We start from the raw sequence: 27,203 nt of genomic DNA, 5'->3' as shown, positions 1-27,203 counted from the left end.
GTGAAGATGTATGAATCCATAAAGAAAATCACCAGGATGAAGAAGACAACTCCAGAGTAAAGGGAGGGGATGGAGTACAGAAGATCTCAAGGGAGCATCAGAGGTAATAGTAATGTGCTATTTCTTAATCTGGACATAGGTTCACAGTGTTGGTTCCCTAAAGCATAATTTTCCATACTGTATACATATATTACTAGTATTTTATAATTTAAATTTTATCTGAATGGTAATGGTAATCATGCCAAACCAGAAATTTGGAGGAAGAATATACTACACTTTGATCCACCAATGTGTTTTTAAAAAATAATTTATTGGACTTCCCTGGTGCCAGTGGTTGAGACTCCATGCTTCTATTGCAGGGGGCATGGGTTCGATATCTGGTCAGAGATCTAAGATAACACAGGCTACTCAGCACGGCCAATAAAAACAAAAACAAACACAAAAACACTTTATTGGGTCTTTTGGATTGCCAAAAAAAAAAAATTCACATTGGTTATGATGAGTGAAATGTAGAAATGTATAAAGAAGTTAAAAATCCTCGCGTTCCTCCCACCATGAAGATTTCAATGATAAAATTATATGTCCCATCTTTCTACTCACACAAGTGTATGTAGTCAATATTCCAGCTTTATTTTTTCTTTTATAAATGGGAATATACATATATATGCACACATGTATGTGTGTGTGTATAAAACTCAGCAACTCATTTAACAGTATTTGTGGGCTTCCCAGGTGGTGCAGTGGTAAAGAATCCACCTGCCAGTGAAGGAGTCACAGGAGATGTGGGTTCAACCCCTGGGTCAGGGAGATCTCCTGGAAGAGGAAATGGCAACCCACTCCAGTATTCTTGCCTGGAAAATGCCATGGACAGAGGAGCTGGTGGGCTACAGTCCAGGGATCACAGAGAGTCAGATTCAGCTGAGTGCTCATGTGCGCACACACTCACACACATACACATACACCGTGTAAAAAACATTCAGGCCTAATTGATTCTTAAATACCGTGTAATACCTCATTGAGTGACTAGATCCCAATTTAGTCCACCATCAGTTCCTTCCCAGTTGTTTGTCACTACAAGCAATGCTATTAATACAATGAGCTTCTTTGTCCTTGGTCCTAAATTGGGATTACAAGCTGATTTAACATTTTAGATGCTAAAAATAACTGATTACTTTTTAAATCTTTTGCTGCAGTGTACAGACTGGACAGCAGAAACAATAGTGCTGTGTTCCTCATGGCATCATTAGAAAAGGATATGGACTCCTGCTCTTCTGGTTGGTCACCCTGGTGAGTGAAAACTGTATGATTTGTGTGTAAAGCACCAGCACTCTTTACTATGGTCAGTGAAAGTGAGCTCATTGCTTCTCAGTATCATCTGGGGAACATTTAGAAATGCTGATGCCTGGGCTTCACCACAGACTTACTGAATTAGCATTTTTGGAGAGGGGCCCAGGAGTCTTTTTGTGTCTGTGTTTTAATTTCCCCAAGTGACTCTGATACAGCTAGTTGAGCACATGTCCATCAACAGACAATTAGAAATCATGAATAGAGCCTCTGTCTAGAATTGAGAAAACTGAATTTCAAAAGCTGTGATGTATTAATTAAATGTTTAAGAAAACAGTGTACCCAGATAATGGTTATGGTGAGAAATTCCAAAATTCAATTTATATGCAACATTTTAATTCCATGAATTGTTTGAAACAAGGGATACCTACATGTATCTTGCTCGGCTTTAGAGGTAAAACCCAAGATAGGAGGCAGCTATGAAGTGGATATGTTAGAGTGACAATTTCCTGGCCAACTGTGAATCTCTTCTTAAAGGAAGTATGAATACTGAATATCTGATCTTTTTGAAAATGAAATAAAATCAGGGGTGTTCTGGCCCATCATTGCTGGACTCTGTCCCATGAAACTTCCTCACCTGAAGAATAGAGAAAAAAACTGCTACTTCAGTTTCTATTAGGATGTATCCGGACAGAACAAGGCAAGTGGTTTTTAAAGACAATCACCCTAGAAGAGAGGCCAGCTCAGGTGTGTGAGAGGTGCCTAAATAGATTGGAGCAGTAAGGCAGAGCCCTTCTTTCCTCTTCTTGAGACCGAGAAGGGATCCCTTTATTGTCATGTACCAGGAGCAGCCACCAGGTGGCGAGATTCTCTCATTTTCCTCAAAGATCGAAAAGTTTAAAAGTGGCAAAGATTAAATGACTTCAATTGACTTCAAATTCTCTACCTGGATAAAACTCAAAGTGAAGGGGCAAGAAGGCACGTGGCAGGCCCTTGGTGTCTCAGATAAGAGCACCCACCTTGCATGGGGAGCTGTGAGGAAATGTTTAATATATGTGAAGCCCTGAGACGCTGCCTAGCTGGTTCTAAGGACTCAGTAAGTACTCTTGCCTGGAAAATCCCATGGACGGAGGAGCCTGGTAGGCTGCAGTCCATGGGGTCGCTAAGAGTCGGACACGACTGAGCGACTTCACTTTCACTTTTCACTTTCATGCACTGGAGAAGGAAATGGCAACCCAATCCAGTGTTCTTGCCTGGAGAATCCCAGGGATGGGGGAGCCTGGTGGGCTGCCGTCTATGGGGTCGCACAGAGTCGGACACGACTGAGGTGACTTAGCAGCAGCAAGTTCCTTTTAAAATATGTAAAGTTAAAAATAAGAAGGATTATAAACTCATGATAATTGTTTTTATGCTGAGTTCCAGGGTAAGTGTCTGTTTATTCTTCAAATCCTCTACAAAGTCTTATCTATGTCAAAATAAAAATGACCCAGATAAAATAGATATGTAAGTGTTACAGAAAACAGAGTTCAAATACTTCCTCTTTTGAGTGAAAAATCAATCAATATACAAAAGCCCAAGTTTATGAACCAGATAAATTCAAGAGATGGCCAAAGAGTCTTTATTTTAAAAACAGATTGATCACAGACTTCCTTAAAAGCTAAGTTTTCTTTCTACCTTAAGAAGTTGATTCCATTTGTTGAATTTGCCCCTGACTGCTCTGTAAAATGAACTGAAGGCATCCTCAGAATACATTGTGAGGTTGAGGATTTGGTTTCTGCATCTTTTGCTTCTCCTGTTGTAGGTTTTCCCCTTTCCTCTAAGCTTCCCATGCTTCTGTCTCCAGACCCTCTCCAGGAGGGGTGCACAAAGTGGATGGAGATTGGGAGGCAATACATCACAAAAGCCCTTCACCCCCAGGACTGGAAAGTGAAGTATGAGCTGGATGTGGTGCTGTTTGTACTTAGGCAGCATTCTCATTGAGGCCAGCTTTCACTCTAGGGAGATAATAAAAAAGAAAAAGGAACCATTTATTGAGCACTTTCTCTATTCTGGGTACTCTTTTTTTTTTTTTCTTCTTCTATGTCTTTTTTTTTTTTTAGTTGGGGGCTAATTACTTTACAATATTGTAGTAGTTTTTGCCATACGTTGACATGAATTAGCCATGGGTTTACATGTGTTCCCTTTCCTGGACCCCCCTCCCACCTCCCTCCCCATCCCATCCCTCTGGGTCATCCCACTGCTCCAGCCCCGAGCATTTGTCTCACGCATCGAACATGGAATGGTGTTCTGTTTCACATATGATAATATACATGTTTCAATGCTATTCTCCCAGAATGTCCCACCCTCACCTTCTCCCTCAGAGTCCATAAGACTGTTCTATGCATCTGTGTCTCTTATTCTGTCTCGCGTATAGGGTTATCGTTACCATGTTTCAAATTCCATATATATGCATTAGTATACTGTATTGGTGTTTTTCTTTCTGGCTTACTTCACTCTGTATAATGGGCTCCAGTTTCATCCATCTCAATAGAACCGATTCAAATGTATTTTTTTAATGGCTGAGTAATATTCCATTGTGTATATGTACCACAGCTTCCTTATCCATTCGTCTGCTGATGGACATCTAGGTTGCTTCCATGTCCTGGCTATTGTAAACAGTGCTGCGATGTACATTGGGGTACACGCGTCTCTTTCAATTCTGGTTTCCTCAGTGTGTATGCCCAGCGCTGGGATTGCTGGGTCATATGGCAGTTCTATTCCCAGTTTTTTAAGGAATCTCCACACTGTTCTCCATAGTGGCTGTACTAGTTTGCATTCCCACCAACAGTGTAAGAGGGTTCCCTTTTCTCCACACACTCTCCAGCATTTGTTGCTTGTAGACTTTTGGATAGCAGCTATTCTGACTGGTGTGAAATGGTACCTCATTGTGGTTTTGATTTGCATTTCTCTAATAATGAGTGATGTTGAGCATCTTTTCAGCTGCAAGAGTTGCTTGTATATTTTTGAGATTAATTGTTTGTCTGTTGCTTCATTTGCTATTATTTTCTCCCATTCTGAAGGCTGTCTTTTCACCTTGCTTATAGTTTCCTTTGTTGTGCAAAAGCTTTTAATTTTAATTAGGTCCCATTTGTTTATTTTTGCTTTTATTTCCAATATTCTGGGAGGTGGGTCATGGAGGATCCTGCTGTGATTTATGTCGGAGAGTGTTTTGCCTATGTTTTCCTCTAGGAGTTTTATAGTTTCTGGTCTTACGTTTAGATCTTTATTCCATTTTGAGTTTATTTTTGTGTATGGTGTTAGGAAGTGTTCTAGTTTCATTCTTTTACAAGTGGTTGACCAGTTTTCCCAGCACCACTTGTTAAAGAGATTGTCTTTTCTCCATTGTATATTCTTGCCTCCTTTGTCAAAAATAAGGTGTCCATAGGTGCGTGGGTTTATCTCTGGGCTTTCTATTTTATTCCATTGATCTATATTTCTATCTTTGTGCCAGTACCATACTGTCTTGATGACTGTGGCTTTGTAGTAGAGCCTGAAGTCAGGCAGGTTGATTCCTCCAGTTCCATTCTTCTTTCTCAAGATTGCTTTGGCTATTCGAGGTTTCTTATATTTCCATACAAATTGTGAAATGATTTGTTCTAGTTCTGTGAAAAATACCATTGGTAGCTTGATAGGGATTGCATTGAATCTATAGATTGCTTTGGGTAGTATACTCATTTTCACTATATTAATTCTTCCAATTCGTGAACACGGTATATCTGGGTACTCTTGTTTGTATGCTCACTTATTTCCTACAGAAACCTTGTGATGGAAGGATGGGGATAATCATCCATTTACATATGAAGAAACAGATCACAGAGCTAGTAGTAAAACAGCAAGGTTGTGACCTTAGGTTGGTCTGATTCCACAGCTCAAGTGTTGAACTGCCATTGGGTTGGATTATGTTAGAATAGAAAGAGTTAGGTGAAGATGAGTCTTTCTATGTAATTCTGGGAAACAAACAAACAAAAACAGTGTTAGCAAAGCTCCACCAGCTCCACTATGAACATAACCTCCTTCTGTGACACTTGCCCCCAAACATAAACAGAGTCCTTTGATACTACTTCATCTAAAATAGTCTGTTTTGTGCAATGTACTAGCATACATACATTGGTCTCAGATAAATCTTATTTTCCATATTTCTATGCTAATGAGATAATTATTTTATTATTCTTTGTGACAATGCAAAATGAAGTCATAGTCATCAAATTTTGGGGACTCAAAAATGTGTCCAAACAAAATAGAATTAAAGCACTTATTTGACATACACAACATTAGAGAAGAGGCTTTGTAACAAACTGAAAATATTTCCTGCTAATAAAGCTGGGACAATAAGAACAAAACTGCTCTACTAAAAACTGCTTGTCATATTTTGCTTTGACAGTAAGGAATGCTGAATTAAGTAACAACAAGTCACCTGAAAATGGGAGTGAAACAATGACAAAAAATTATCCCATAAAAAAGTTTCTATATTTATTAAGAGACTTCATTATTTTAATAAAATCTCTGGTACAAATTTTAAAGTGATTGATTTACCAGCCTGCATGTACTCTAAAGTATGGGCTTCCTTGGTGGCTCAGTGGTAAAGAATCTACCTGTCAATGCAGAAGACATGGGTTTGATCCCTGGGTTGGGAAGATTCTCTAGAGAAGGAGATGGCAACCCACTCTAGTATTCTTGCCCGGGAAATCCTATGTACAGAGAGCCTGGCGGGCCACAGTCCATGGGGTCGCAAAAGTGTTGGACACCACTAAGTGACTGAGCCCAAGCATCATAAAGTATATATAAATTTAGACTTGTCCTAGAAGTATAAAACATTCTAGCTTATTTAGGTTGGCCTAATATTTTAAAATAAGTCTGCAGTCCATACAGTCTTCATAGGTTCCCTAAAATCACTTGCCAGGACATCTCTGAGAGAGAGAGAGATCAATACAAAAGAAACATCATGCTCTTCCTTCTTTTTATTTCATGAATTTATTTATTTTAGTTGGGGGCTAATTACTTTACAATATTGTAGTGGTTTTTGCTATACATTGACATGAATCAGTCCTGGGTTTACAGGTGTTCCCCATTCTGAACCCCCCTCCCACCTCCCTCCCCATCCCATCCCTCTGAGTCATCCCATTGCCCCAGCCCTGAGCATTTGTCTCATGCATCGAATGGTGTTCTGTTTCACAAATGATAATATACATGTTTCAGTGCTATTCTCCCCGAACGTCCTACCCTCACCTTCTCCCTCAGAGTCCATAAGACTGTTCTATGCATCTGTGTCTCTTATTCTGTCTCGCATATAGGGTTATCGTTACCGTCTTCCTTCTTAACCTGTTTAGACAAGTGGAGGAAACCAAATGAAATCAGCCCAAAGCAACTTATTAGTGAGCATTTCACTTAGTGTGGTTTCAGAAGCTTTTAACAAAAGATCAACTCAATTGGCACCAATAACATAAAACGCTTGAGGTAAAGTAATTCCAGGCTTGGTTAAGTCAGTGGCTCATTGTCATCACTGAAGAGCCAGGTCTTTTCATTCTTCTGCTGCACTTAGCTCATAATATTGGCTTTCGACCGCTGGCTTGCAGGATGACAGCAGCAGACTCGGATCCTTCACAACTCTAAAAGCTACCTTATCCCCTTTTAAGACTGAGCAAAACTCTTCCACACTCACTGTTCAGAATTATTTATCCATGTCCTTTGTGACTTTCCCAAATTGAAGACCCCTATTCTACATCAGATACCTACATAAAGTCAAATAATTGACACTCCCAACTGATTTATACTGCTTATACAGGGTCCATCCAGTGGGGTGCTGGACCCAGTTTGTACTCTCTTGTAAGAGCCATTTGCTCGCTTGACTTTCAAACTCTGCCTGCAGTGGCCTTAATAGTGAAATTAACCATGGTGGGGAGTAGAAATTGGGAAACATTTAAATTGAGGTTGTTGGTTGTTTTAGTTTTGTTTTCCCTGAAGATCTAGTTGTCAAATATTTACCAGCACACTGTGGCTCCAGCAGTGATTACTACATTTCACATACGTATCTCTGTTTTATAACCACATAACAGAGAATGCCAGTAGTGATCAGGGCATTGCCGATACATTATCAGTTTGAAATGAATTTGTCATCTGAAATAGTCACTTAAATCCCCCTTGTAATGAAGTAATGTAGCCTGTGTTTTAAGTTTTAAGCTTATGATTTGTAGAGGCTTTTTTCTAAGTAAATATTTTCCTTAGATAGAACGCACAGATGAAATAAATGAAAGCAAAATATCTTCCCCTAAACTATCTGAAACTACAAGCATATTTATATATTATAATTTATGTAAACTACTCATGTGTGAATAAAGCAGAACATAGCTATCAGTATACAAGGATCCAGTGATCTAAATTCTCACTTTTTTCTGGAATGAGTATAGTATACACTAGAAAGTCCTAGGTTTAGAGAGCATTGCCTAAATAAAAAGTGCCCTCATTCATTTAAACAAGCATTTATTAAGAATCTAGTAAGTCCCAGGCAACAATGACTTACAAAAGACCTGGGCCCTACTCACATAAGCTTTACAATCTAAGAGGGAGAGAAATGTTAAATAAATTCATAAATGAGTACAAATTTAGCAGTGGAACATTAGGAAAGAAGTAGAAATCTTTTTAAGCTTGGGGAACTGATCCAACTGGGTTGCAGAGAGTAAGACGGAGAGAGCTCCAAGTTAGAAACTATATTCTGGGGAAATCTGTTTTCTAAGAGATCCTGGGAAAACTTGCCAGCCATTGATTGTGGGCTCAAGAATAATGGGGGACCATTTGAAGGGTTTTAAGCGCAGGAGTGTAAGGATTAGATTTGTATTTTCAAAAGATTGCTAGCTGAAGAGGCAAAACAATCTTGGCATGGGAAAAAAAAAAACAGAGGGAGAGCAGTCCTTTTGCTATTGTAGCAATTTTAGTGGGGTCGGGGGGTCAGACCAGGGCATTAATTGAGGATGTGATAAGAAGTGGCTGAAACACATCTGAACTGACAGGGCTGCCCATGAAACACTTTAGCTGCCTTCAAGGAGCTTATAACTGAAGAGGCAAGTCACAGGTGTAAAAATCACAGAAACAGTGTATAATTAGGAAATAAACTAGGAAGTTCAAATTCTGAGGGACACAGGAACTGAGAGCAAGAAGTGGGTCCGGGCTCCATGGTTTGGATTTGCAGAGAGAAGCCAGAGGTGAGAGGTGGTAAGAGGTAGGGCAGTGAGGGGAGGAGCGGGGCTGGCCCAATGAGATGAAGACGAATCTTATTAGATATGTAGGGTAAGGCCAAGTGATGAGCTCTTGAGACATCAGAGTTTGAAAGACTTGATGTGAGATGAAAATGAGTCACTAAAAATGTTTTACATAGGAAGGATACCAAGTGAAAGTAAGCTTTAAAGAAGTTTAGTTTTACCAAATTATTGTAGTTAATTAGACTAAGAACTTGCCACCTACATGATTGTTGAGTGGGGAACTGGACTTAGATGTTGATGATTAAGACTGGAGGTGAGGCCTGGGAAATAACATAAGCAAAACACTCTTTGACATAAATCACAGCAACATTTTTTTTGGATCTGTCTCCTATAGTAAAGAAAAAAAAGCAAATACAAACAAATGAGACCTAATTAAACTTAAATCTTTTGCACAGCAAAGGAAACCATTGACAAAATGAAAAGACAGCCTACTGAATGAAAGTATTTGCAAATGATAAGTCAGATATATAAACAGCTCATGCACCTCAACCCCCCGAAAAAAACTCGGTTGAGAAATGGGTAGATGATCCAAATAGACATTTTTCCACAAAGGAAATACAGATGGCCAATGGGCACATGAAAAGATGCTCAACATTGCTAATTGTCTGGGAAATGAAAATCAAAACCATAATGAGACGTCAATTCACACCTGTCAGAATAACCCTATCATGAAAAGGAACACAAATAACAAATGTTGGCGAGGAGGTGGAATAAAGGTCATCTTTGTACACTGGTGGTGAAAGGATAAGGTGGTGTAGCCACTGTTGTGGAAATCAATATGGCAGTTTCTCAAAAAGCTAAAAACAGAGCTACCATGTGATTCAGCCACTCCACTCCTAGCTATATCTCTGAAAAAAAAAAAAACTAACTCAAAAAGATACAGGCATGCCAATGTTTATAGCAGCTTTATTTATAATTCCCAAGATATGAAAGAAACAAGCATCCATCAACAGATGAATAAATAAAGATTTAGTGTCTGTGTGTATATATATATATATACATATATATATATATATATGTGATGGAATACTACTCAGCCATTAAAAAAACCCAAAATTTTCCCAGTTGCAGCAACATGGATGGACTTGGAGAACATTATGCTAAGTGAAACAAATCAGACAGAGAGAGACAAATACTGTATGATATCACTTATATGTAGAATCTAAAAAATACAGCAAACTACAGCAAATACAGTGCATATAAGAAAGAAGAAGCAGACTTACAGATGTAGAGAACAAACTAGTGGGCAATGTAGGGGTGAGGGGATGGGAGGTACAAACTATTGGATATAATTATAAAAATTATCAAGGATGTATTTTACCACCCAGGGCATATAGCCAATATGTTGTAATAACTGTAAATGGAAAGTAACCTTTACAAATTGTATAAAAATTTTAAAAAATGGAGATGAGGTATGGATATTAGGAATACTCAGTGGGTTGGAGATGATGAATTTGCTTTAGGCATAAAATGAGCTGGAAGTGGTGATGAGCTCTCCAGTTATAAATGTCCAGTAGGCAATACAGACTGAGTGGTTTTTATTTGTATTCTTCTGCACTGCTTACACTTCCAGGTTGTCTTTCGTCATTAGCGTTCTCAAAAGTAATGTTCCATGATTTGTATAAAGGAAACATTCTGCTTTCTAAAGCACCTGGCAAGACTTTACATAGTGAAATATCTCGATACGTTATCTTAATAGCATATTAAAGAATATCTTGACATAATAAAATTGAATTACCCAAATGGTCATAGATGTTTTGGTATTCTTTACCAGTCTTAATAAGTAATTATGGATTTTTAGGAAATTAGAACTAGAGGTAGACTCCTATTTTAGTGATCTTGGTGAGATAATTTATAGTATTTAGCTTTCATTAAAATGAATATATATTGCAATCTATAGCAAACAGTTTCAAGATATACTGTTTATTTTTATAAAGAAAATCATATACTCATGTTTCACAAATCATGTCTAGTTTATTAGCAATCCACATTTTTGTCAGAGATTAATGTCCTCTTTATCCCTCCATCTTCCTACCCCTCAACACTCCTAAAAGAAACTGCCACCCAAATATCAATAGAGTATTTTGTAGAAAGTCTATAACTTCAAAGATCCAAACACTACAAATAACAAACACCAAAAAAAAAGTCTTTGCTTCAGAGATTAGCTTCAGAGAAGACAACTGTTGAAGGCATCTGCTAAGAAGATTTTTAATTTAATGGAATTTGTTGTAACTCAATCAGTATAGCACAATTGCTGTGCACCATCTGTTGAAGCTTTGAAACGGCCTCGGATGTTACAGTCATATCCATTAAAATGGAATACTACTTTTTATAAACTTTCCTTCCTCCCATTTATTTTCCAATGCTTTCAGAATCATTAGAAGACGAATTGACAAGGAAAAAAATCTCAAGAGTCAAAAGGACAACTCAACAGGAAAAAAACCCATATAACCTGATTTTCAAATGGGCAGAGGACTTGAATAGATATTTCTCCAAAGAATATATACAAATATCCAATAAGTATGTGAAAAGGTACTCAGCATCACTAATTACTAGGGACATGTAAATCAAAACCATGATGACATACTACTTCATATTCATTAGGATGACTTTACAAAACAGAAAAATAAACAACAGGAAAAAAATCAGGGGACAGTATTGTCAAGGATGTAAAGAAATTGGAATCCCTGTGCACTGCTGGTGGGAATGTAAATAGGGCCGCTGCTGTGGAAAACCATATGGCAGTTCCTCAAAAAATTAAATATAGAATTACCATATGACCCACTGATTCCAGTTCTGGGTATATACCTAAAAGAATTGAAAGCAGGGAAGCAAACAGATGTTTGTATATCAATATTCATAGCAGCATTATTCACAAGAGCCAAAAGGTGGAAGTAATTCAAGTGTCTATTGGTGGATGGACAGATAAGCAAAATGTGGTCTATATACATAGAGTGAAATATAACTCGGGAAGGAAGAAGATTCTGGCACAAGCTACATCATAGACAATCCGTGAGGACGTTATGCTAAATGAAATAAACCAGTCATAAAAGAACAAATACTGACAAGGGGTAACTAGAGAAGTCAAATTCAGAGACAGAAAACAGATTGTGGTTGCTTTCCAGGGCTGGGAAGAGAACATTCTTCTTTTTATTAAACTGTCACTTCATCTTTATGTTATTCTGTACTATACCTGTCAACATATAAAGTGCAACATTATTTATAATAGTAAAAGATTATTAAAAGTATACAAACAAAAACAATAAAATGTTGGTTGAATAATCCTAAAGTACATCTTCATAATGGAAACTATGTAATTTTCTCAAGATGGAGTACTACAAAAACATCCAAGAAAAGAATATTGGTATTAGAGAACTCCAGGATACTGTGTTACATTAAAAATGAAGAGAGTGGACAGTGTATATAGTATATTACCCTTTATGTAAACTACATACACACACACATATTTACAGAAACACACAGGATAGGTAAACCAGAGGCTAAAGTCTTTTTAATGATGTCAGTTGAGGAGTATGCAGAAGGTATAACATGTTGCTGAATATTCTTTGGTTTATCATTTTATATTTAAGACCATGCTTTGTTTTAAAATTTTAATTGTCAAATCACATGAATGATTGATAGACTCAAATATAAAATTTTAAATAATTCCTAAAATTAAAAGTAACTAAAACAAATCTAACTGCATCAAATTTGTCACTTAGCCACACATAAAAAAGCAATATTTTGATTCATTTTAGGACACAAAGTTGTGCACATTTGTAGACTTGTGCATGTGTACTCAGTTGTGTCCGACTCATTGCAACCCTATGGACTCTAGCCTGCCAGGCTCCTCTGTCCTTGGAATTTTCCAGGAAAGAATACTGGAGTGGGTGGCCATGCGCCCTTCTTCAGGGGATCTTCCCGACCCAGGGATCAAACCCACATCTCTTCGTCTCCTACATTGGCAGGCAGGTTCTTTACCACTAGTGCCACATGGGAAGCCCTGTACACACTTAGTGGGGTATATTCTAAGGACAAAGAGAACTGCAAGAAAATCTAAAGCTTTATTTGCCAAGTTTACTATTAACAGTAATGCCAATGTTATTAGTTTGAAATCATTTAATGCATATTACAACGTAAATAATTATGCTTATGTTGTTAGAAGCCAGGATATTCAGTAGGAATACAAAGCCAAGTACATTAAGTAAATAATCAGAAGCTGAATTGAAATATCTCTAAAACTAATGACTTAATTTTTTGTATGGTAATAATTTCAAACAAAGAAAAGCTGCAAGAATAATACAAAGAAATCATTCTACCCCTTCCCTGGATTCATTTATTATTCATATTTTTCCCCATTTGCTTTATCATTGCCTCTGTTTATCTGCTGCTGCTGTTTAGTTGCTAAGTTGTATCTGACTCTTTGCAACCCCATGGACTGCAGCCCGCCAGGCTCCTCTGTCCATGAGATTTCCCAGGCAAGAATACTGGAGTGGGTTGCCATTTCCTCCTCCAGGGGATCTTCCCAACCCAGGGATCAAATCCAAGTCTTCCACTTGGCAGATGGATTCTTTACTCCTGAGCTACTTAGGAAGTTCTCTGTTTATCTACACACATGTAATTATTATAATGAATCAGAAGCATAGATCATGGTTAAGTGCATATTTTTAAGAATATTTTCGTTCACATAGTTATCAATTCCAGTAAATTTAACATTGATTCAATACTTCTATCTAATCTATCACCCATATTCTAAGTTTGTCACTTAACTCAATATTGTCCTTTATAGAAGTTTTTATCTTCTGGTTTAGGATCCAGTCTAGGATAGAAATTACAGTTTGCTGTTACATCTCTTTGGTTTTCTTTTGTCTGGAATATTTTCTCAGTCTTTCTTTGTCATATATAACGTTGACAGTTTGGGAAAGAATTTTAAAAATAGAATATTTCTCATTTTGAGACTATCTGATGTTTCCTTGTGATTAGTTTGAGATTGTGCATTCCTAGCTGGAATACCATGTGAGGGACTTTGTGTCTTACAGAGCATCACACAGGTGATGTTAATTATGATCACTTGCTAAGAGTGTGTCTGATTTATCTACTGTATTATCATCATCTCATGACACTTTCAAAAAACATTTATCCTAGCTCTGTCCATAGACAGGGTCTAGGCCATAATATTATAGGAGCAATAACCATCCCTACTACCCAAACAAGTTTCTAAATGCCATTCCCCACTATAAGGTACCAGGAATTCTTGGAGAAATAGCTGCTCCTGGGTATAGAGTAGGGAATTTACACAGTAAGTTACTTACAAGAAGTGTTTTACTGTGCCACACATTTTGGCAAGGAAGTTCTCAAAATCTAAGCAAGTCATGTCAGAGGCCCTGGAGCCAGCTTGAAGGGGATCTCATTAGCCAAAGATAGGATAATTTAAGCATCAAAAAGAAAAATAATTACTGTAACTTTGACTGCTCCTCACTGAATATATGAAAATCTACGAATCCATAATAATATTCATCACATCATTCAAAGGATAAGGTATGCTTGGCTTTTATGCTCCAATGTGGTTTTGTGTCTCTCTGAACAGTTTAGCATGGTCTGCTTCACCTATTGGAACTCAACTTTGAAGATCCAGCTCAGGTGGTACTTCCTCTGAGAAGCCTTCCCTAAAACCTCTATGCAGTTCATTGTTTCTCCATATTTCAACAGAGCTCATTGTATATGCCTCTTTATATGCACGTATCACTCTGTACTGGAATTGCTTGTTTAACTGTACTTTTCTCTCTATAAGGTAAGTTTATAAATACAGGACCTTTCTGACTTTTTTTTTTGCCATTCCCAGTACCTGACACCTACTAATAGAAAGTTTTATATATTTTTATAATATTATGTGTTGTAAATGAATCAATCTATTTCAATAGTATCCCCTGTTTTTTTTTCTTCATCACACAATACAGATTTGTCTTTATTTTAGAAAATAATTGAATGCAGTTAAAATTTGGCTATTTTGGCCAACATGCCAAATTTTTGTTATAATGGATTTTTAAGAAGACTTTCATCTATTTATTAGCTATTGCTTTTGCACTCAGTAGAAATACGTCCCCACAATCTTTTCCTGATTCTTATTATTAGGCTATAGCCTCCTGTGGTATTTTTATTTATCCCACTGTTTTCTCCCTCTAGAGATTTGTCTGCACACAGAAGACTACTGATAATGTAGAGTGCATGCTAAGTCGCTTCAGTAATGTCCAACTCTTTGTGACCTCATGGACTGTAGCCTGCCAGGCTCCTCTGTCCATGGGGTTCTCCAGACAAAGATGCTGGAGTGGGCAGCCATGCTCTCCTGCAGGAGATCTTCCCAACCCAGGGATGGAACCCATGTCTCTTAACATGCTGCATTGGCAGATGGGTTCTTTACCACTAGTGTCATATGGAAAACCCAATGATGTAGGGTGGGAAGTGTTAAAGTCAAATCTAGTTGCTGTGTGAGGGCTTCTCATTTTGGTGGCTTCTCTTGTTGCAGAGCATGGGCTGTTGAGGGCAGGGACTTCAGTAGCTGCTCCCTGGCATGTGGGATCCTAGTTCCCAGACCAGGGATTGAACCCGAATCCCCTGCATTGGAAAGCAGATTCTTAACCACTGGGACCATCAGGCAGTCCCTCATCTTTTCTAAAATAGTAATTGTAATAGATCTTTGCTCCAACATCTGTAACACAGCTGTAGTAACCTATGTAGCATTTTCCAGTAAGTTGCCTGTACTAAACTTCCAGTCTCTCTCTGTGCATGAAATCTTTCATGCACATGTGCATACATCCAGCCTTAAATTTTTGTGGACTTTAAAGCATTAGCAATTTAGTCGGTAGAGGTAATATAAACCATCTGTCGAAGGCATAAGCAAAGGCACTAAAATGCTTTGGGAAACCTCGCTCTCATACAAAGTCAATTTAGGCCACGGGTAAATGAGTGTGAATAGATGCGGTCAGCGAAGCCACTTAATATGAGTCTGTGTTTGGGAGGAATCTCCCGGCTCCCTCGTGGAGCTGGACTGAGGCCCTGAGGCCAGAAGTGAAAAAGGTGAGAGAGCAGGCGGGCCTCAGCGGGGTGAGCAGTGTCGCGAGTTAGGAGGAGCCGGTCGCTGGCCGCGGTGCTGAACACGCTTGTGAGCTGCCCCCAGGTTGGCCCGCCCGGAAGAGGCCCTGCGGGTTAGTGAGTTAGAGGGCAGCCTCCAGTTTCGCTCCTTAGTTTGTGGATTCCTGGCTCCGAGCAGAGGACACAGTGGCCACGTCCAGAGTCACCTGGAGAGCGTAGAGGCAGCCTCCGACCCATACCCATGGAGCGCAGCTCCTGCCCCTCGATAGCAATAACAGCAACGCTGCTGCCTGTATTTATGTACTGAGCGCCAACTCTGTCCCCAACACTCTTGACATCCATTCCCAGTGGTTTTCACAACATCCTCGAAATGTGAAGCAAAAGTGTTGATGATTTACCCAAAGGCTGATCTTTCTTATCCATGCCTCAAAAAATGTTTACTGGTCACCCTCAACCTACCAGCCTTACAGCCTCTGCCATGCCCCCTCTACCAGCTCCCCCCCACCTCCGCCACGCTAGCATGCCCCTTAGCTTTTCCTCCTCCTCCGAGGTTTGCTGCAGCAAAAGTAATCTCCTACACAGCATATGCCCTACCACCGCCCAGTTGGGAGACTGCACAAAGGGCTGGAATTCACAATTTATTCACACATCTCGCTCCTTCCTTCTCGGAAGTCCACCAGATAGTATATTCAGATCTAGTACCTGAGTCCCCAGCTCGCTGTGTGACCTTGAACAAGTGGCCGCATCTCTCTAAGCCTGCTTCTCCTCTCTAAGACGATGGTAGGTTCTAGGACTGTGTGAGGCTCTTCCCAGGTGCGCATGGTCTCCTCTCCCTACCTCCCTTTCCGAAGCTCAGTTGTGCACTCTCACTTTTCGACACCACGTCTGTAGCCAACTCTAACCCTTGTTGAGGCAGGTCCCGAGAACTGAAGGTGTTCTCCCCACTGTCCCCGCCCCTATCCCCGGGTGTGATCTGCCTTTGGGGCCACGCTGGACATGCTGCGCCCAAGGCTAGTGGAGGAGCGCTCCCGCGCGCTCCAGCTTCGCAGTGCCGGGTCTCCGCTCCGCCGCGCTTTGGGAAATGCGAGATGCAGCTGGAGCCAGAATGCAAAAGGGAAGCGGGGTTAGCGAAGCTACCCCACTGACAGGTACTTGTGTGGAGGCTGGCTGGAGGCTGGGTTGGGAGAGAAGGTCTTTTGGGGAGAGAATGGGGATAAACGAGAGGTGCCAGAGCTGTGGGTCACTCTGTCCATCTCATCACCAGTGCGTGTGTGTGTGTGTGTGTGTGTGTGTGTGTGTGTGTGTGTGTGTGTGTGTGTGTCTTCTGCCTCCATCTCTCGCCCTCCTCCCCGCCTCAGTCTTTCAATCTCATCTTCTCGCTCCGCTACTGCCTCTCCTCTCTCTTTCCTTTCCAAGCATCCTCCCTGAGAGCCCGCACGCGCTCCCCCCTCGCACTCTTTTGCGCCTAAGGAGACCTTCTCCCGGACCAGCCGGATCCAGCCTCTCAGCGCAGTCGCGTCGCTGAACCAGTTAAGCAGAACCGGCAGCATGTGGAATGCGACGCGGAGCGAGGAGCCGGGGCTCAACCTCACACTGCCGGACCTGGGCTGGGACGCTCCCCCCGACAACGACTCGCTGACGGACGAGCTGCCGCCCCTCTTCCCCGCACCGCTGCTGGCGGGCGTCACAGCCACCTGCGTGGCGCTCTTCGTGGTGGGCATCGCGGGTAACCTTCTCACCATGCTGGTGGTGTCGCGTTTCCGCGAGCTGCGTACCACCACCAACCTCTACCTGTCCAGCATGGCTTTCTCCGACTTACTCATCTTCCTCTGCATGCCCCTTGACCTCGTGCGCCTCTGGCATTACCGGCCCTGGAACTTGGGCGACCTGCTTTGCAAACTCTTCCAGTTTGTCAGCGAGAGCTGCACCTATGCCACGGTGCTCACCATCACCGCGCTGAGCGTCGAGCGCTACTTCGCCATCTGCTTCCCGCTGCGGGCCAAGGTGGTGGTCACCAAGGGCCGGGTGAAGCTCGTCATCCTGGTCATCTGGGCCGTGGCTTTCTGCAGCGCCGGGCCCATCTTCGTGCTGGTCGGAGTGGAGCATGAGAACGGCACCAACCCTCGGGACACCAACGAGTGCCGTGCCACCGAGTTCGCCGTGCGCTCCGGCCTGCTCACCGTCATGGTGTGGGTGTCCAGCGTCTTCTTCTTCCTGCCTGTTTTCTGCCTCACTGTGCTGTACAGCCTCATCGGCAGGAAGCTGTGGAGGAGGAGACGCGGTGAGGCTGCGGTGGGCGCCTCGCTCAGAGACCAGAACCACAAACAAACCGTGAAGATGCTGGGTGGGTCTCAGTGAGTCCTCGAGCTCGCCTCTCCCCATGCCTTTCCCCTTCTCCCTGAGTCTCCCTCTCTCTCCCGTTTCTTGAAGTATATGTTGCCCTATAAATCTCTCAATTATTCTCTCCTGTTTTGGTCTTGAGCCCTCTCTTTGGTCTCTAGTTTCTCTGTCATGTGTCTTTCACTTTTTTTGTTTTCCATCTTTTTCTCTGTCTATGTCTCTGTTTTCCTCTCTCCTTTCTCCTTCCCTCCTCTCGCCCCTTGACTTTCTCCTTTGGTCTCTTTCTCTCTGTATGTCTCTCATTCCTTGTCTTTCCTTTCTCTCTTTCATGGAAAAATGTCCCACCTTTGTATTTCTCTAAAATGTAGTGTGTATTAGCCTAGAAACTTCATGTCAAAACTGAGATCTTTCATTAAAGAATCTAGTGTGGTCTTAAAGCATTAAAGTTGATGTTAAGCTTCCTGCCTCAATATAACTAAGTTGCATTGAGAAAAGCAGGTACTGGGAGTGAAAAAATCAGGCATTGACTCTAGAAAGCATTCATTGGTAAATTTAACCAAAGATGTGATCATTTGGATAATTCTATCAGAGAAGATTCATTTTTCTTTCAACATTGTGATTTGCTTTCTGACTTGTATTTTTTTCAGATTATTGCCTCAATTCTGTTTATCCTGATGCTGTTTATACAGCTTTGTAAGGAAGTCAGTGACAAAAAAGTACTGGGATCTCTGTTTTCATACTTACCTGTATCTCCAAGTAGGAAAGGCTAGATAAACTAGGATAGGCAGGCTTCCAACATGAGAAAAGGAGAAGGTGTGGAAGCTGGTAGGACTTACTATCTCTCCTCAAGTGAGCTTTCAGAGAACATCTGGGGACAGTGCCACACTGGAGTGTGTATGGAATAGTTATTCTGTAAATTCAGCTTCTGTAACTATATGTGTTTGGTACAAGTAATACAAAGTGTGTTCACACCCAAGTAAAATTGTAATTCTACTTGCTTTTTTCAAAACCAGAATCTTTACATTTTATTATTTGGACGTTGTCAACATTTTGTACTTATTTGCATATTTAGTGCTTCTTAGAAGTCATTCCAGGATGATTTTGCATTGTAGTTTTACAATTTCTAAAATCCTGTATATTAAAGTGATAGAGTTTATTCAAAGAATGTCAGTTTTTGTTTTTTTTTTAGACCAGTGATTCTCATAATATGACTAATAGATCAAAATGTGCTGGTGCTCCTCAAGGGACTCTAAATTCATTTTGCTGCTGGGGCAGTCAGTTGCTACTAGGCAACTTAGTTTTGAGAATGCATTTAATAATTTCCTCTAATTTTATTTTTAAACTGTTAATTATCCTCATTGGTGTCTCAACACCAATGCTAACTTTGTTTTGCCTTGACAGCTGGAAGGGAATCAATCACTTGAGTGATTCCCTAAAGTGGTACAAGGACCAGAATATTTTTTTCTGTTATTTTTCCTCTAATTTCTGAATTTTAAAAACTTAACCTAGAAATGCAAAGGTCTTGAAAAAAAAAAGCTACCTTACATGGGCAGAATTAAAACTTGGGTGGATGATCATTAATGTTAGTTGGTTTTATGGCCTTTTATTCCTTACTTATGTCTATTTTAGGTGGAAAAGTCTCATTCATCTCTGTGGTTCTCAATCCTGACCACATGTTCAATCTTTTATGAAACTTTAAAAAGAAAAAAAAGAACAGGTGTCCTGGTCTCCTTTCTAGAGATTTTAGTTTAGTTAGTTTGTGTTATATCCAAGGAATCTGTGTCCCAGGAAACTCTGATACATAAGTGTGGCTAAGTACAACCACATTATCTCATCTAGGTTTGATCTAACACATATAAAATGGTGGACTGTTGTGACTAGATTGTCAAGTTACTAGAGTCAGTATGTCAACTCAAGCACAAAATTACTAGAGTAGTTGTTAAATAGAAATGATTGGAAAGCTTAGTGAAAATGGTTGAACTGTTGGTCCAAACAGAGTCAATCTTGGTTAAAATATAGGAATGGGGAAGAGCAAAACTTGGTATTTTTCTGAAGTCAATGGTCATACCACACATAATCAAAACAAGTCCCTTTCTTCAAAAGAGATTGTGGTTTGCTATGACAAATCTTGAACTGATGTTTTCTTTCTCGTTGTCCTTTCAGCTGTAGTGGTTTTTGCTTTCATCCTCTGCTGGCTGCCCTTCCATGTAGGACGATATTTGTTTTCCAAATCCTTCGAGCCTGGCTCTGTGGAGATCGCTCAGATCAGCCAATACTGCAACCTCGTCTCTTTCGTCCTCTTCTACCTCAGTGCCGCCATCAACCCTATTCTGTACAACATCATGTCCAAGAAGTACCGGGTGGCAGTGTTCAAACTTCTGGGATTTGAATCCTTCTCCCAGAGGAAGCTCTCCACTCTAAAGGATGAAAGTTCTCGGGCCTGGACAGAATCTAGTATTAATACATGATCAAGCACATTGCTCAGTAAAGTCATCGTTCATTATTCTATACCAGAAGCCATAGCACAGCAGAACTTGGGAGGAAGTTTGAAGGTTAATTTTGGAATTAGGGACACATAGGTCTGAAGACAATTAGGAGCAAGAAAAGATAGATTTTGTAGTGTGTGCGCAGTTTGATTTGATTGCACACTCATCAGTGCTATCATACACGATTTCTGCATATTTCATTGCCTATCATTTTTGCATTCTGCTGTTGGTGCTAGCAAGGGCTCTGCAGTTCAGAGAAGGGAGGTAGTGTAGAGAGGACAATTAGGTCACTTTTTACTAGACAAATTCTAACTCTAATTTCTTTTTCATAATGATAATTTTTTATTAAAAGAATAAAAAATTTAAAACATGACTTTCAGAAGCTAGCAAATTTCATAGAGTTCCAGATCAGTGCTGTCCAAGAGAAATATGATGCAAAGTACTTAAGAAATCAATATAAAATTGTTAATGAGAATTTTATGTTTTTTATGTTAAAGTCTTAAAAATCTGGTTTGTTTTTTAAATTTTAAGTTCACCTTAATTTGAACATTGGGTGTTCATCAGTAATACTTGATTTATTGCAATTTCATAAATTTTTCAGAAGAAAAAGTAGATTCATTAACCTAAGTTGTTTAAACATACTTAAAATTTCTCTAATAACTAAAACAACTATAAGTCCTTACCTTTAAAATTACTTGAAATTAGAAATTCAGTTCTTCAAGTTGCAATAGTCACATTTCAAATGTTTCCATGCCCAAATGTGGCTAATGGCTACCATACTGGACAACACAGCTCTAGAGTATGTGGAAAATTATTGTTAATCTCATAAAAATGCTAAAAATAAATACTCATTTCCTGAAAGTTTTTATAGTGGCATTGGCATAGAAGAATGTTAGAGTGATAAATTCTAAGAATTATAATGCCCTGTAATTTCTGCTTGGGAGAAAATGGATATGAACTATAATATGCATGCACTTTTAATCAAGTTGGGTTGCATGTGTTAGTAATCAGGAAATGAGACTTTTTAGAAACTGTATAAAATCAAAAATTACCTTATTTGGTTTAACAAAAATACTTAAGCCAATCATAAGCCTTTGATTTGTAAATAAAGAATAATTTACAACTTACTCTGGAAAGTTTACAGAAACTTAGTAAACATAGTAATTTTTCAAATTGTGAAAAATTCACAGTCCCTTCGTGCTACTGTTGATTGATATTCAACACTTAAAAAAACCCTTATGGCCATTTCTTTCTTTTTTTTTTTTAATAAATTTATTTATTTTAGTTGGGGGCTAATTACAATATTGTAGTGGTTTTTGCCATACATTGACATGAATCAGCCATGGGTTTACATGTGTTCCCCATCCTGAACCCCCCTCCCATGGCCATTTATTTCAAAATGCCTATGCCATGTCCTGTCTCCAGATTAGTCATGCTCTTTATATCCCATTGCTTATCTGATAGATATGTTTACTTAGATTTCCAGTATTCCTCTTAATCATAATTATGAATGATTAGACACTGTCAACTAAATATTATACATATTGGTTATAAATCTAAAACTTTCATTTATATTCATTTACATTCCTGTTATTCCTCTTATAGTCAACTCTTTTATATTAAATATAATATTCCAAAAATTTCATAGTCCTCTGTAATACTAAGTCATATAAGCAATTCCTTCATGAAGTTATTGGTTCAGATGGAACTGATTGACCTAATTAGGGAAATTATTGCCATGACTGGTTTTCCCCCACCAAAAGTATAGATTATTATGCCAAAATAATCAATTAACTATTTTTTAAAAATGAAAACATAATCATAATTAGAATAATTTCTCCAGAGAAATATTTCTCAAGTTCTTCCTGACACTAAAACTGTATTATCAATTTAGCCTAAATGCAGAACTTCAGCAAACTGATTACTCAGTTAATTCTTTGGAGTGTATCGTTTTTTTTTTAAATACTGATTCATTTAAGCCCATTGAATACTAATTAGGTCATTCAACGTATTGTTCCAAATAGGTCCCAGTAAAGCTCAAAGAGGTAATTCAATTTCCTGAAACCTTATTGTTTCTTTCTACAAATATATCCTATTTGAGAGGAAACAAGCAAAAAAAGGCTTGACTTGATCATATAGTTGATTGCTTTGGAGAAAAACAACCCAACTTTTAATTATTCAGTGCACCCCACTCCCCCCCCCCCCCACTTTCTTGTAGGTTCATGTCCATAGTCTCAGTACAACTCACAGGAAATAGTTTCCATAGCAGGGACCACCACTGTCCTTCATTAGAACTCAGAGAATAGTTTTAGAGAAAGGAATCGTTATTTGTGCTCTTATATGATCACCTTTTTATTTTTGTAACTTCTTTGTTTCATCATGGTCCATAAATTATCTCAGACTCAGGGAAAAGAGGAACTTATATGAGGAAAAATGTTCCTAAAAGTCCATCAGTTCACATTTAGTATGTGCCTGATATGTTCTAAGCGCTAGAGATTCGTAAGTTAAGTATTTTTATCCTTAATGAGTTCACGACCACTTGTGTGTTATGCTATAGCAGGTAACTAATATGTTTAAATTATAAAGTAAACATCTTCAGTTGACACTGTGCTGTGCATCTCCCTCTATTGTTGTGTATTTGGTTCAAAATAAATTCAGAACAGGCTGCTAGTACACAAACTAGTCAAATTTGTAGATGTAGTTATTGTCTGCCAGTGCATTCTTTTTCAAGGTAAAAACAGTAAAGAAATTGGTTTCGGTTATAATCTGTGTTTCTATTTTTCTGGTTACCTAGAATCAAAGTTTCTATTACCACACCTTACACTGTGTCACAAAATCAAGGGTTGGATTATTTGCATTTTTGGAAGTGACTGTTGTATGAGAAAGAACTTTTGAATAATTGCTTTTAGGAAAATACTCATTGCCACAAATTATTTAAAATTGTTAAGTGTTGAGGCAATGAGAATGAGAAACACTTCTAATGTCTGGCCAGACCTTGGAAACCATTTCTTTATGATCAGTTTTTTATTGCAATGAAGTTTTCTTGTGATGGGATTTGACTTGAAATTCCACCTTTTCCACTCCAGTGCTTTTACTAAGAACCTGAGATCATTATAATTTATAATTGTTATTTCAACACTGACAATTTTAGCTGTAATTTTTTTGCTGTTTTTCATTTATTGATGTACTTGAATTTAACATTTTTTAAAAACTGTGAGATTTTTTGCAAGACTGGTGCCTGAAAAATACTCCCCTGTCTTTTAAAAAAGTGTGTCTTTAAAAAGTGTGTGCATCTGTAAAATGTGACATATATACATACATATATCAAAATTTCTTGTCACAGTGTCTAAGTTAACATAATAGAGCATTCTGCTTTCAGAAACACTGTCTTTAGTGTAAATAATGCCATTAAAAGATAAAGATAGTGTCACTCATGGTTCATAATCTAATGATCCTCCTATGATTTCTTTGCCAGTTAAATTATGCGTTAAAAACTGTAAATTAAATTTCAATTTAAATTATCTAAGCCTGGATATATATAATTGGAACCTAACTAGATGATTAGTGACTGATGTTAATTCACTGAATTATTAACACATTTTTCATCCAGAGAATGATCTCCATGTCAGTGTCAACAGAAAGCAATGTGCTGGTGTTAATGCTCACTGCTGTAAGTTCATGTCACTTATTTATTCATATTAAATGAATTCAGTCATGTTAATTCTTGACAGTAATCTCTTTGAAGCAGGTGATAGGGAAGGTTTGGGTGAGGCTTGTTTTGGGTTTTTCCTTTTGAATGAAAACTCTGGCAGGGTGTTGGAGTTTAGCCATTTTGGTTGAGAGAATTATCATCACCTTTTGGAAAAAAAGAAAAAGCTGCTGTGTCTATGTCCCTCCCCATTGCTTGGATATTTGCTGGAATTCCAATGAATAATTTATGTTGACACATAACCTCAAAGGACTACTGACTACCCTCAAAATGGACAAACCATTAAGGCCTTCCAAAAGCATGTCTCATGGCAACACTCGGAAAATTCTCGCAGAATGTTTATAGATTTTCTTTCCAGAACTATTCTGCCTCCCAGCCCCAGAGAAAGTGTTTGGGAAGAATAGTTTCAAAGATTTTCTGTGATTTAAGCATCTCAAACCTAAAGATTTCTCTGGCTCAAACAACAAAAAGATTTCTATTTTTCCATTTTAACTTGGTAAATTTAGGATACTAAAGAGCCCTTGCTCATATAAATATACTCATACAGCATAATCTCCCAGTTCACTTACACCTGCCGTATTCTATGTCTGTGTAGAATTTACAACTTGGATGATTTGTGTTTTCCCAGTATAACATAACCTAAATGTGACTAATGATATTTTGTTTTGTGATTGTTTTTATTAAGGCTTATGTGGATATTAAAGAGTTTACTTTAGCTCTCCATGTACTTGTATTATGAAATTAGACATTGGTTTTCCTTTCTTTGGATGTCCTTAACCAAATAATTGCTTAATAAAAAAAAGCCTACAGCTAATTTCTTCCACTTACAAGGACAAATCTTGGTGTCTGGGTTATTTAACCTCTACTTTTGTCCTAGATTCAGTCTAATTTTGTCCTCTTAATGTCTGAAATACATGTTGTGCAACTCTGAGGAGGTGTTTGTTGTATTTCCCCAGGGGCTCCAATGAGGTCTACCATTCCTGTAAGTATTAAGACTTGGGGACCCTGTGGTACACTGTGATTCCCATGTTCCCCTAGCTTTCTGTCATTTACAGCCTGTCACCCCCAGAGACAATGGCGTTGCAGCTTCATGGTGTTATACTAATGAGTGACCCAGAGATTTCTGTTCATCTTGCACACAGCTCCCACTCATTGAATGTTGGTTGGACAAATGAAAGTTTCAGGACTAGCTTATGTGTCACTTGGACATTAGCTTCCAGATATATGGATTCCAGGTACCGATAAAATTTAAGACTGAAATTAGAAGACCAATAAAGGTGGCCAATTTTTATTTGCCAATTAAAAGACTTTAAAATACCCTAGCACCATTACCATTATTTCAATTTTAAAAGAACTTTAAAAAGAAAAAAAAGTAGCAAGGACATAATGTCAGAATAAAGGATCACCACAGTGTGAAAATTCAACATATTCAATATCCCACAAAATTCTATACGTATTCTGTTAATATGAGTTAATTACAATTTGGAAGTAGTATCTAAAAATGAATAAGTAGTACTTGGCAGTAATTAATAACACTGAAGTAATCCGAAGAAGAAAATCACGGGATTTGTTTTTATTGATCTGATAAGGCTTTTGCCACTATCTTTTAATCTCTTCTGTCTAACCTCTCCTTCAGTCTAGGGCCATTCAGTGCCCATCACATCCTCTCAGGTTCCTTCCTATGGCAGACCCTGGACCTGATTCGAGGTGGAAGAAGAGATTTGGTAGGTATTATGTGCTGGGCTCAGCCTACAAATGCCGATTGCTTCTTGCTTCCCTACTTACAACTAACTCATCATCGGTTCCTGATTTCACAGCCACCTTGTCCAAGGAGCCATCAAATTAACTATAAATCAACACACATCTCTTGAAGAATAGTTTGACAATGTATATCAAATGCATGCAAACTCTGCATACCTTTTGATCCAGTAATTTCACATCAAGATACAATTATGGAGGACCACAAAGATATGTACGTAATAGTGTTCCTTACCTCTTGTTTATGATAGTGAAAACCTGAAAAACCCAAATGTTGGAGAATAGGAAATCGGTATGTTTCAGAAATGATAATAGTTTGCATATATGCAGCACTGTGGTAAGGACTTTCAATTCTATTTCTCATATGATTGTCCCAACATACCTAAGAGGAGGGTCTGTTGTTCTCTTCATTGGGTGAAGGGGTTTTGTCATATGGTCAGGAAAGGGCAGAGCTGGAATTTGACCCCAGGCCAGTTAGGCATTTGGTGCTCTCATTCCTGCTCTTCTGGAGCACTGTGCAGGCATTAAACATGTTATTGTTTAATTGAGAACTTATTAAAATGTGGGAAAATGTTTACATAGTATTAGTAAGTGAGTAAGTGAAAAAACATATTATCCCATCTTGTAAAAAAAAAAGATTCATGTTCAAAACTTGAAGATACTGCATTCTAAAGTCCTAACAGTATTTCTCCGATTCACAGAAATATTTTCTTCTTTCTATTTTTTTATGGTTTTCAATCTTTCTCCAAAGAATATATATTATTCTTATAATAATAGCAGTGGTAAACTGAGTTACTGCTGTTCAAAGGCTGGCTATCTTTCTAACCCTGTCATCTCCCCAAGGGACTTGCCCTCTGCTCTCTGCCTCTATCACCTTGGGTTTGCAAGTTTCTTCTCCTCCCTCCCAAGTAAAATACCAGAAGCTGGTAGATGCCCATTAAATGGTCATGATTATCACTGGTTACTTGGCAAAGCATGAGACAGCTCCATTTTGAGTCCTCCTCTCAGGGGCTCTGCAGTCTAGAGCCCTTTTCCTGACTTCTCTGTCTGCCCTGACCCCAGCCAGGTGAGGTCCCTCAGCAGCTTCATGGATCATTTACAGGAATTAGAGAGCCTGGTAAAACAGATGCAACTTTAGCAATGCTGGGGATTGCTCTGGCCAGGGTGTTGGCAAGATGCTATCAGGTTTTCAAAATGCAGCAGACATACTTTGGAGTGATCCCTTGGACCCTCTCTCCCAGGGGA

The 27,203-nt window shown here is 38.9% G+C and overlaps 1 protein-coding gene and 1 long non-coding RNA gene across 3 annotated transcripts; one reads left to right on the top strand and one right to left on the bottom strand.

Moving 5' to 3' along the window:
* On the top strand, positions 1-23,170 carry GHSR (growth hormone secretagogue receptor). 2 transcript variants are annotated; one of them, XM_081570950.1, is made up of 5 exons: positions 1-103; positions 1,194-1,287; positions 16,582-16,813; positions 17,082-18,009; positions 20,169-23,170. In XM_081570950.1, the coding sequence occupies exons 4-5, from the start codon at positions 17,214-17,216 to the stop codon at positions 20,471-20,473; spliced, it is 1,101 nt and encodes a 366-aa protein (XP_081427076.1). In that variant the 5' UTR covers positions 1-103; positions 1,194-1,287; positions 16,582-16,813; positions 17,082-17,213; the 3' UTR covers positions 20,474-23,170. The 2 variants fall into 2 exon arrangements, with proteins under 2 accessions (XP_081427076.1, XP_081427078.1); XM_081570952.1 differs by lacking the exon at positions 1-103 and adding an exon at positions 14,164-14,367.
* On the bottom strand, positions 16,647-19,716 carry LOC145538621 (uncharacterized). The gene is made up of 2 exons (XR_014077100.1): positions 18,271-19,716; positions 16,647-17,469 (listed from the first exon to the last, which is right to left on the bottom strand). It is a non-coding gene; the product is annotated as an uncharacterized LOC145538621 (long non-coding RNA).
* Positions 23,171-27,203: the final 4,033 nt, after the last annotated feature.

The sequence above is a fragment of the Giraffa tippelskirchi genome, chromosome 2 (genome assembly GCF_054371585.1).
Source record: "Giraffa tippelskirchi isolate mGirTip1 chromosome 2, T2T-mGirTip1v1.2.pri, whole genome shotgun sequence".
NCBI lineage: Eukaryota > Metazoa > Chordata > Mammalia > Artiodactyla > Giraffidae > Giraffa > Giraffa tippelskirchi.
Note: the sequence above shows the minus strand (reverse complement) of the source record. Positions and strands in the feature narration are given on the sequence as shown.

What these genes read in the sequence shown, in the direction of transcription:
- GHSR (XM_081570950.1), top strand. Translation starts at nt 17,214, where the DNA reads ATGTGGAATGCGACGCGGAGCGAGGAGCCGGGGCTCAACCTCACACTG. An exon ending in ACAAACCGTGAAGATGCTGG is followed by an intron (nt 18,010 to 20,168) that starts GTGGGTCTCAGT and finishes TTGTCCTTTCAG; the next exon opens with CTGTAGTGGTTTTTGCTTTC.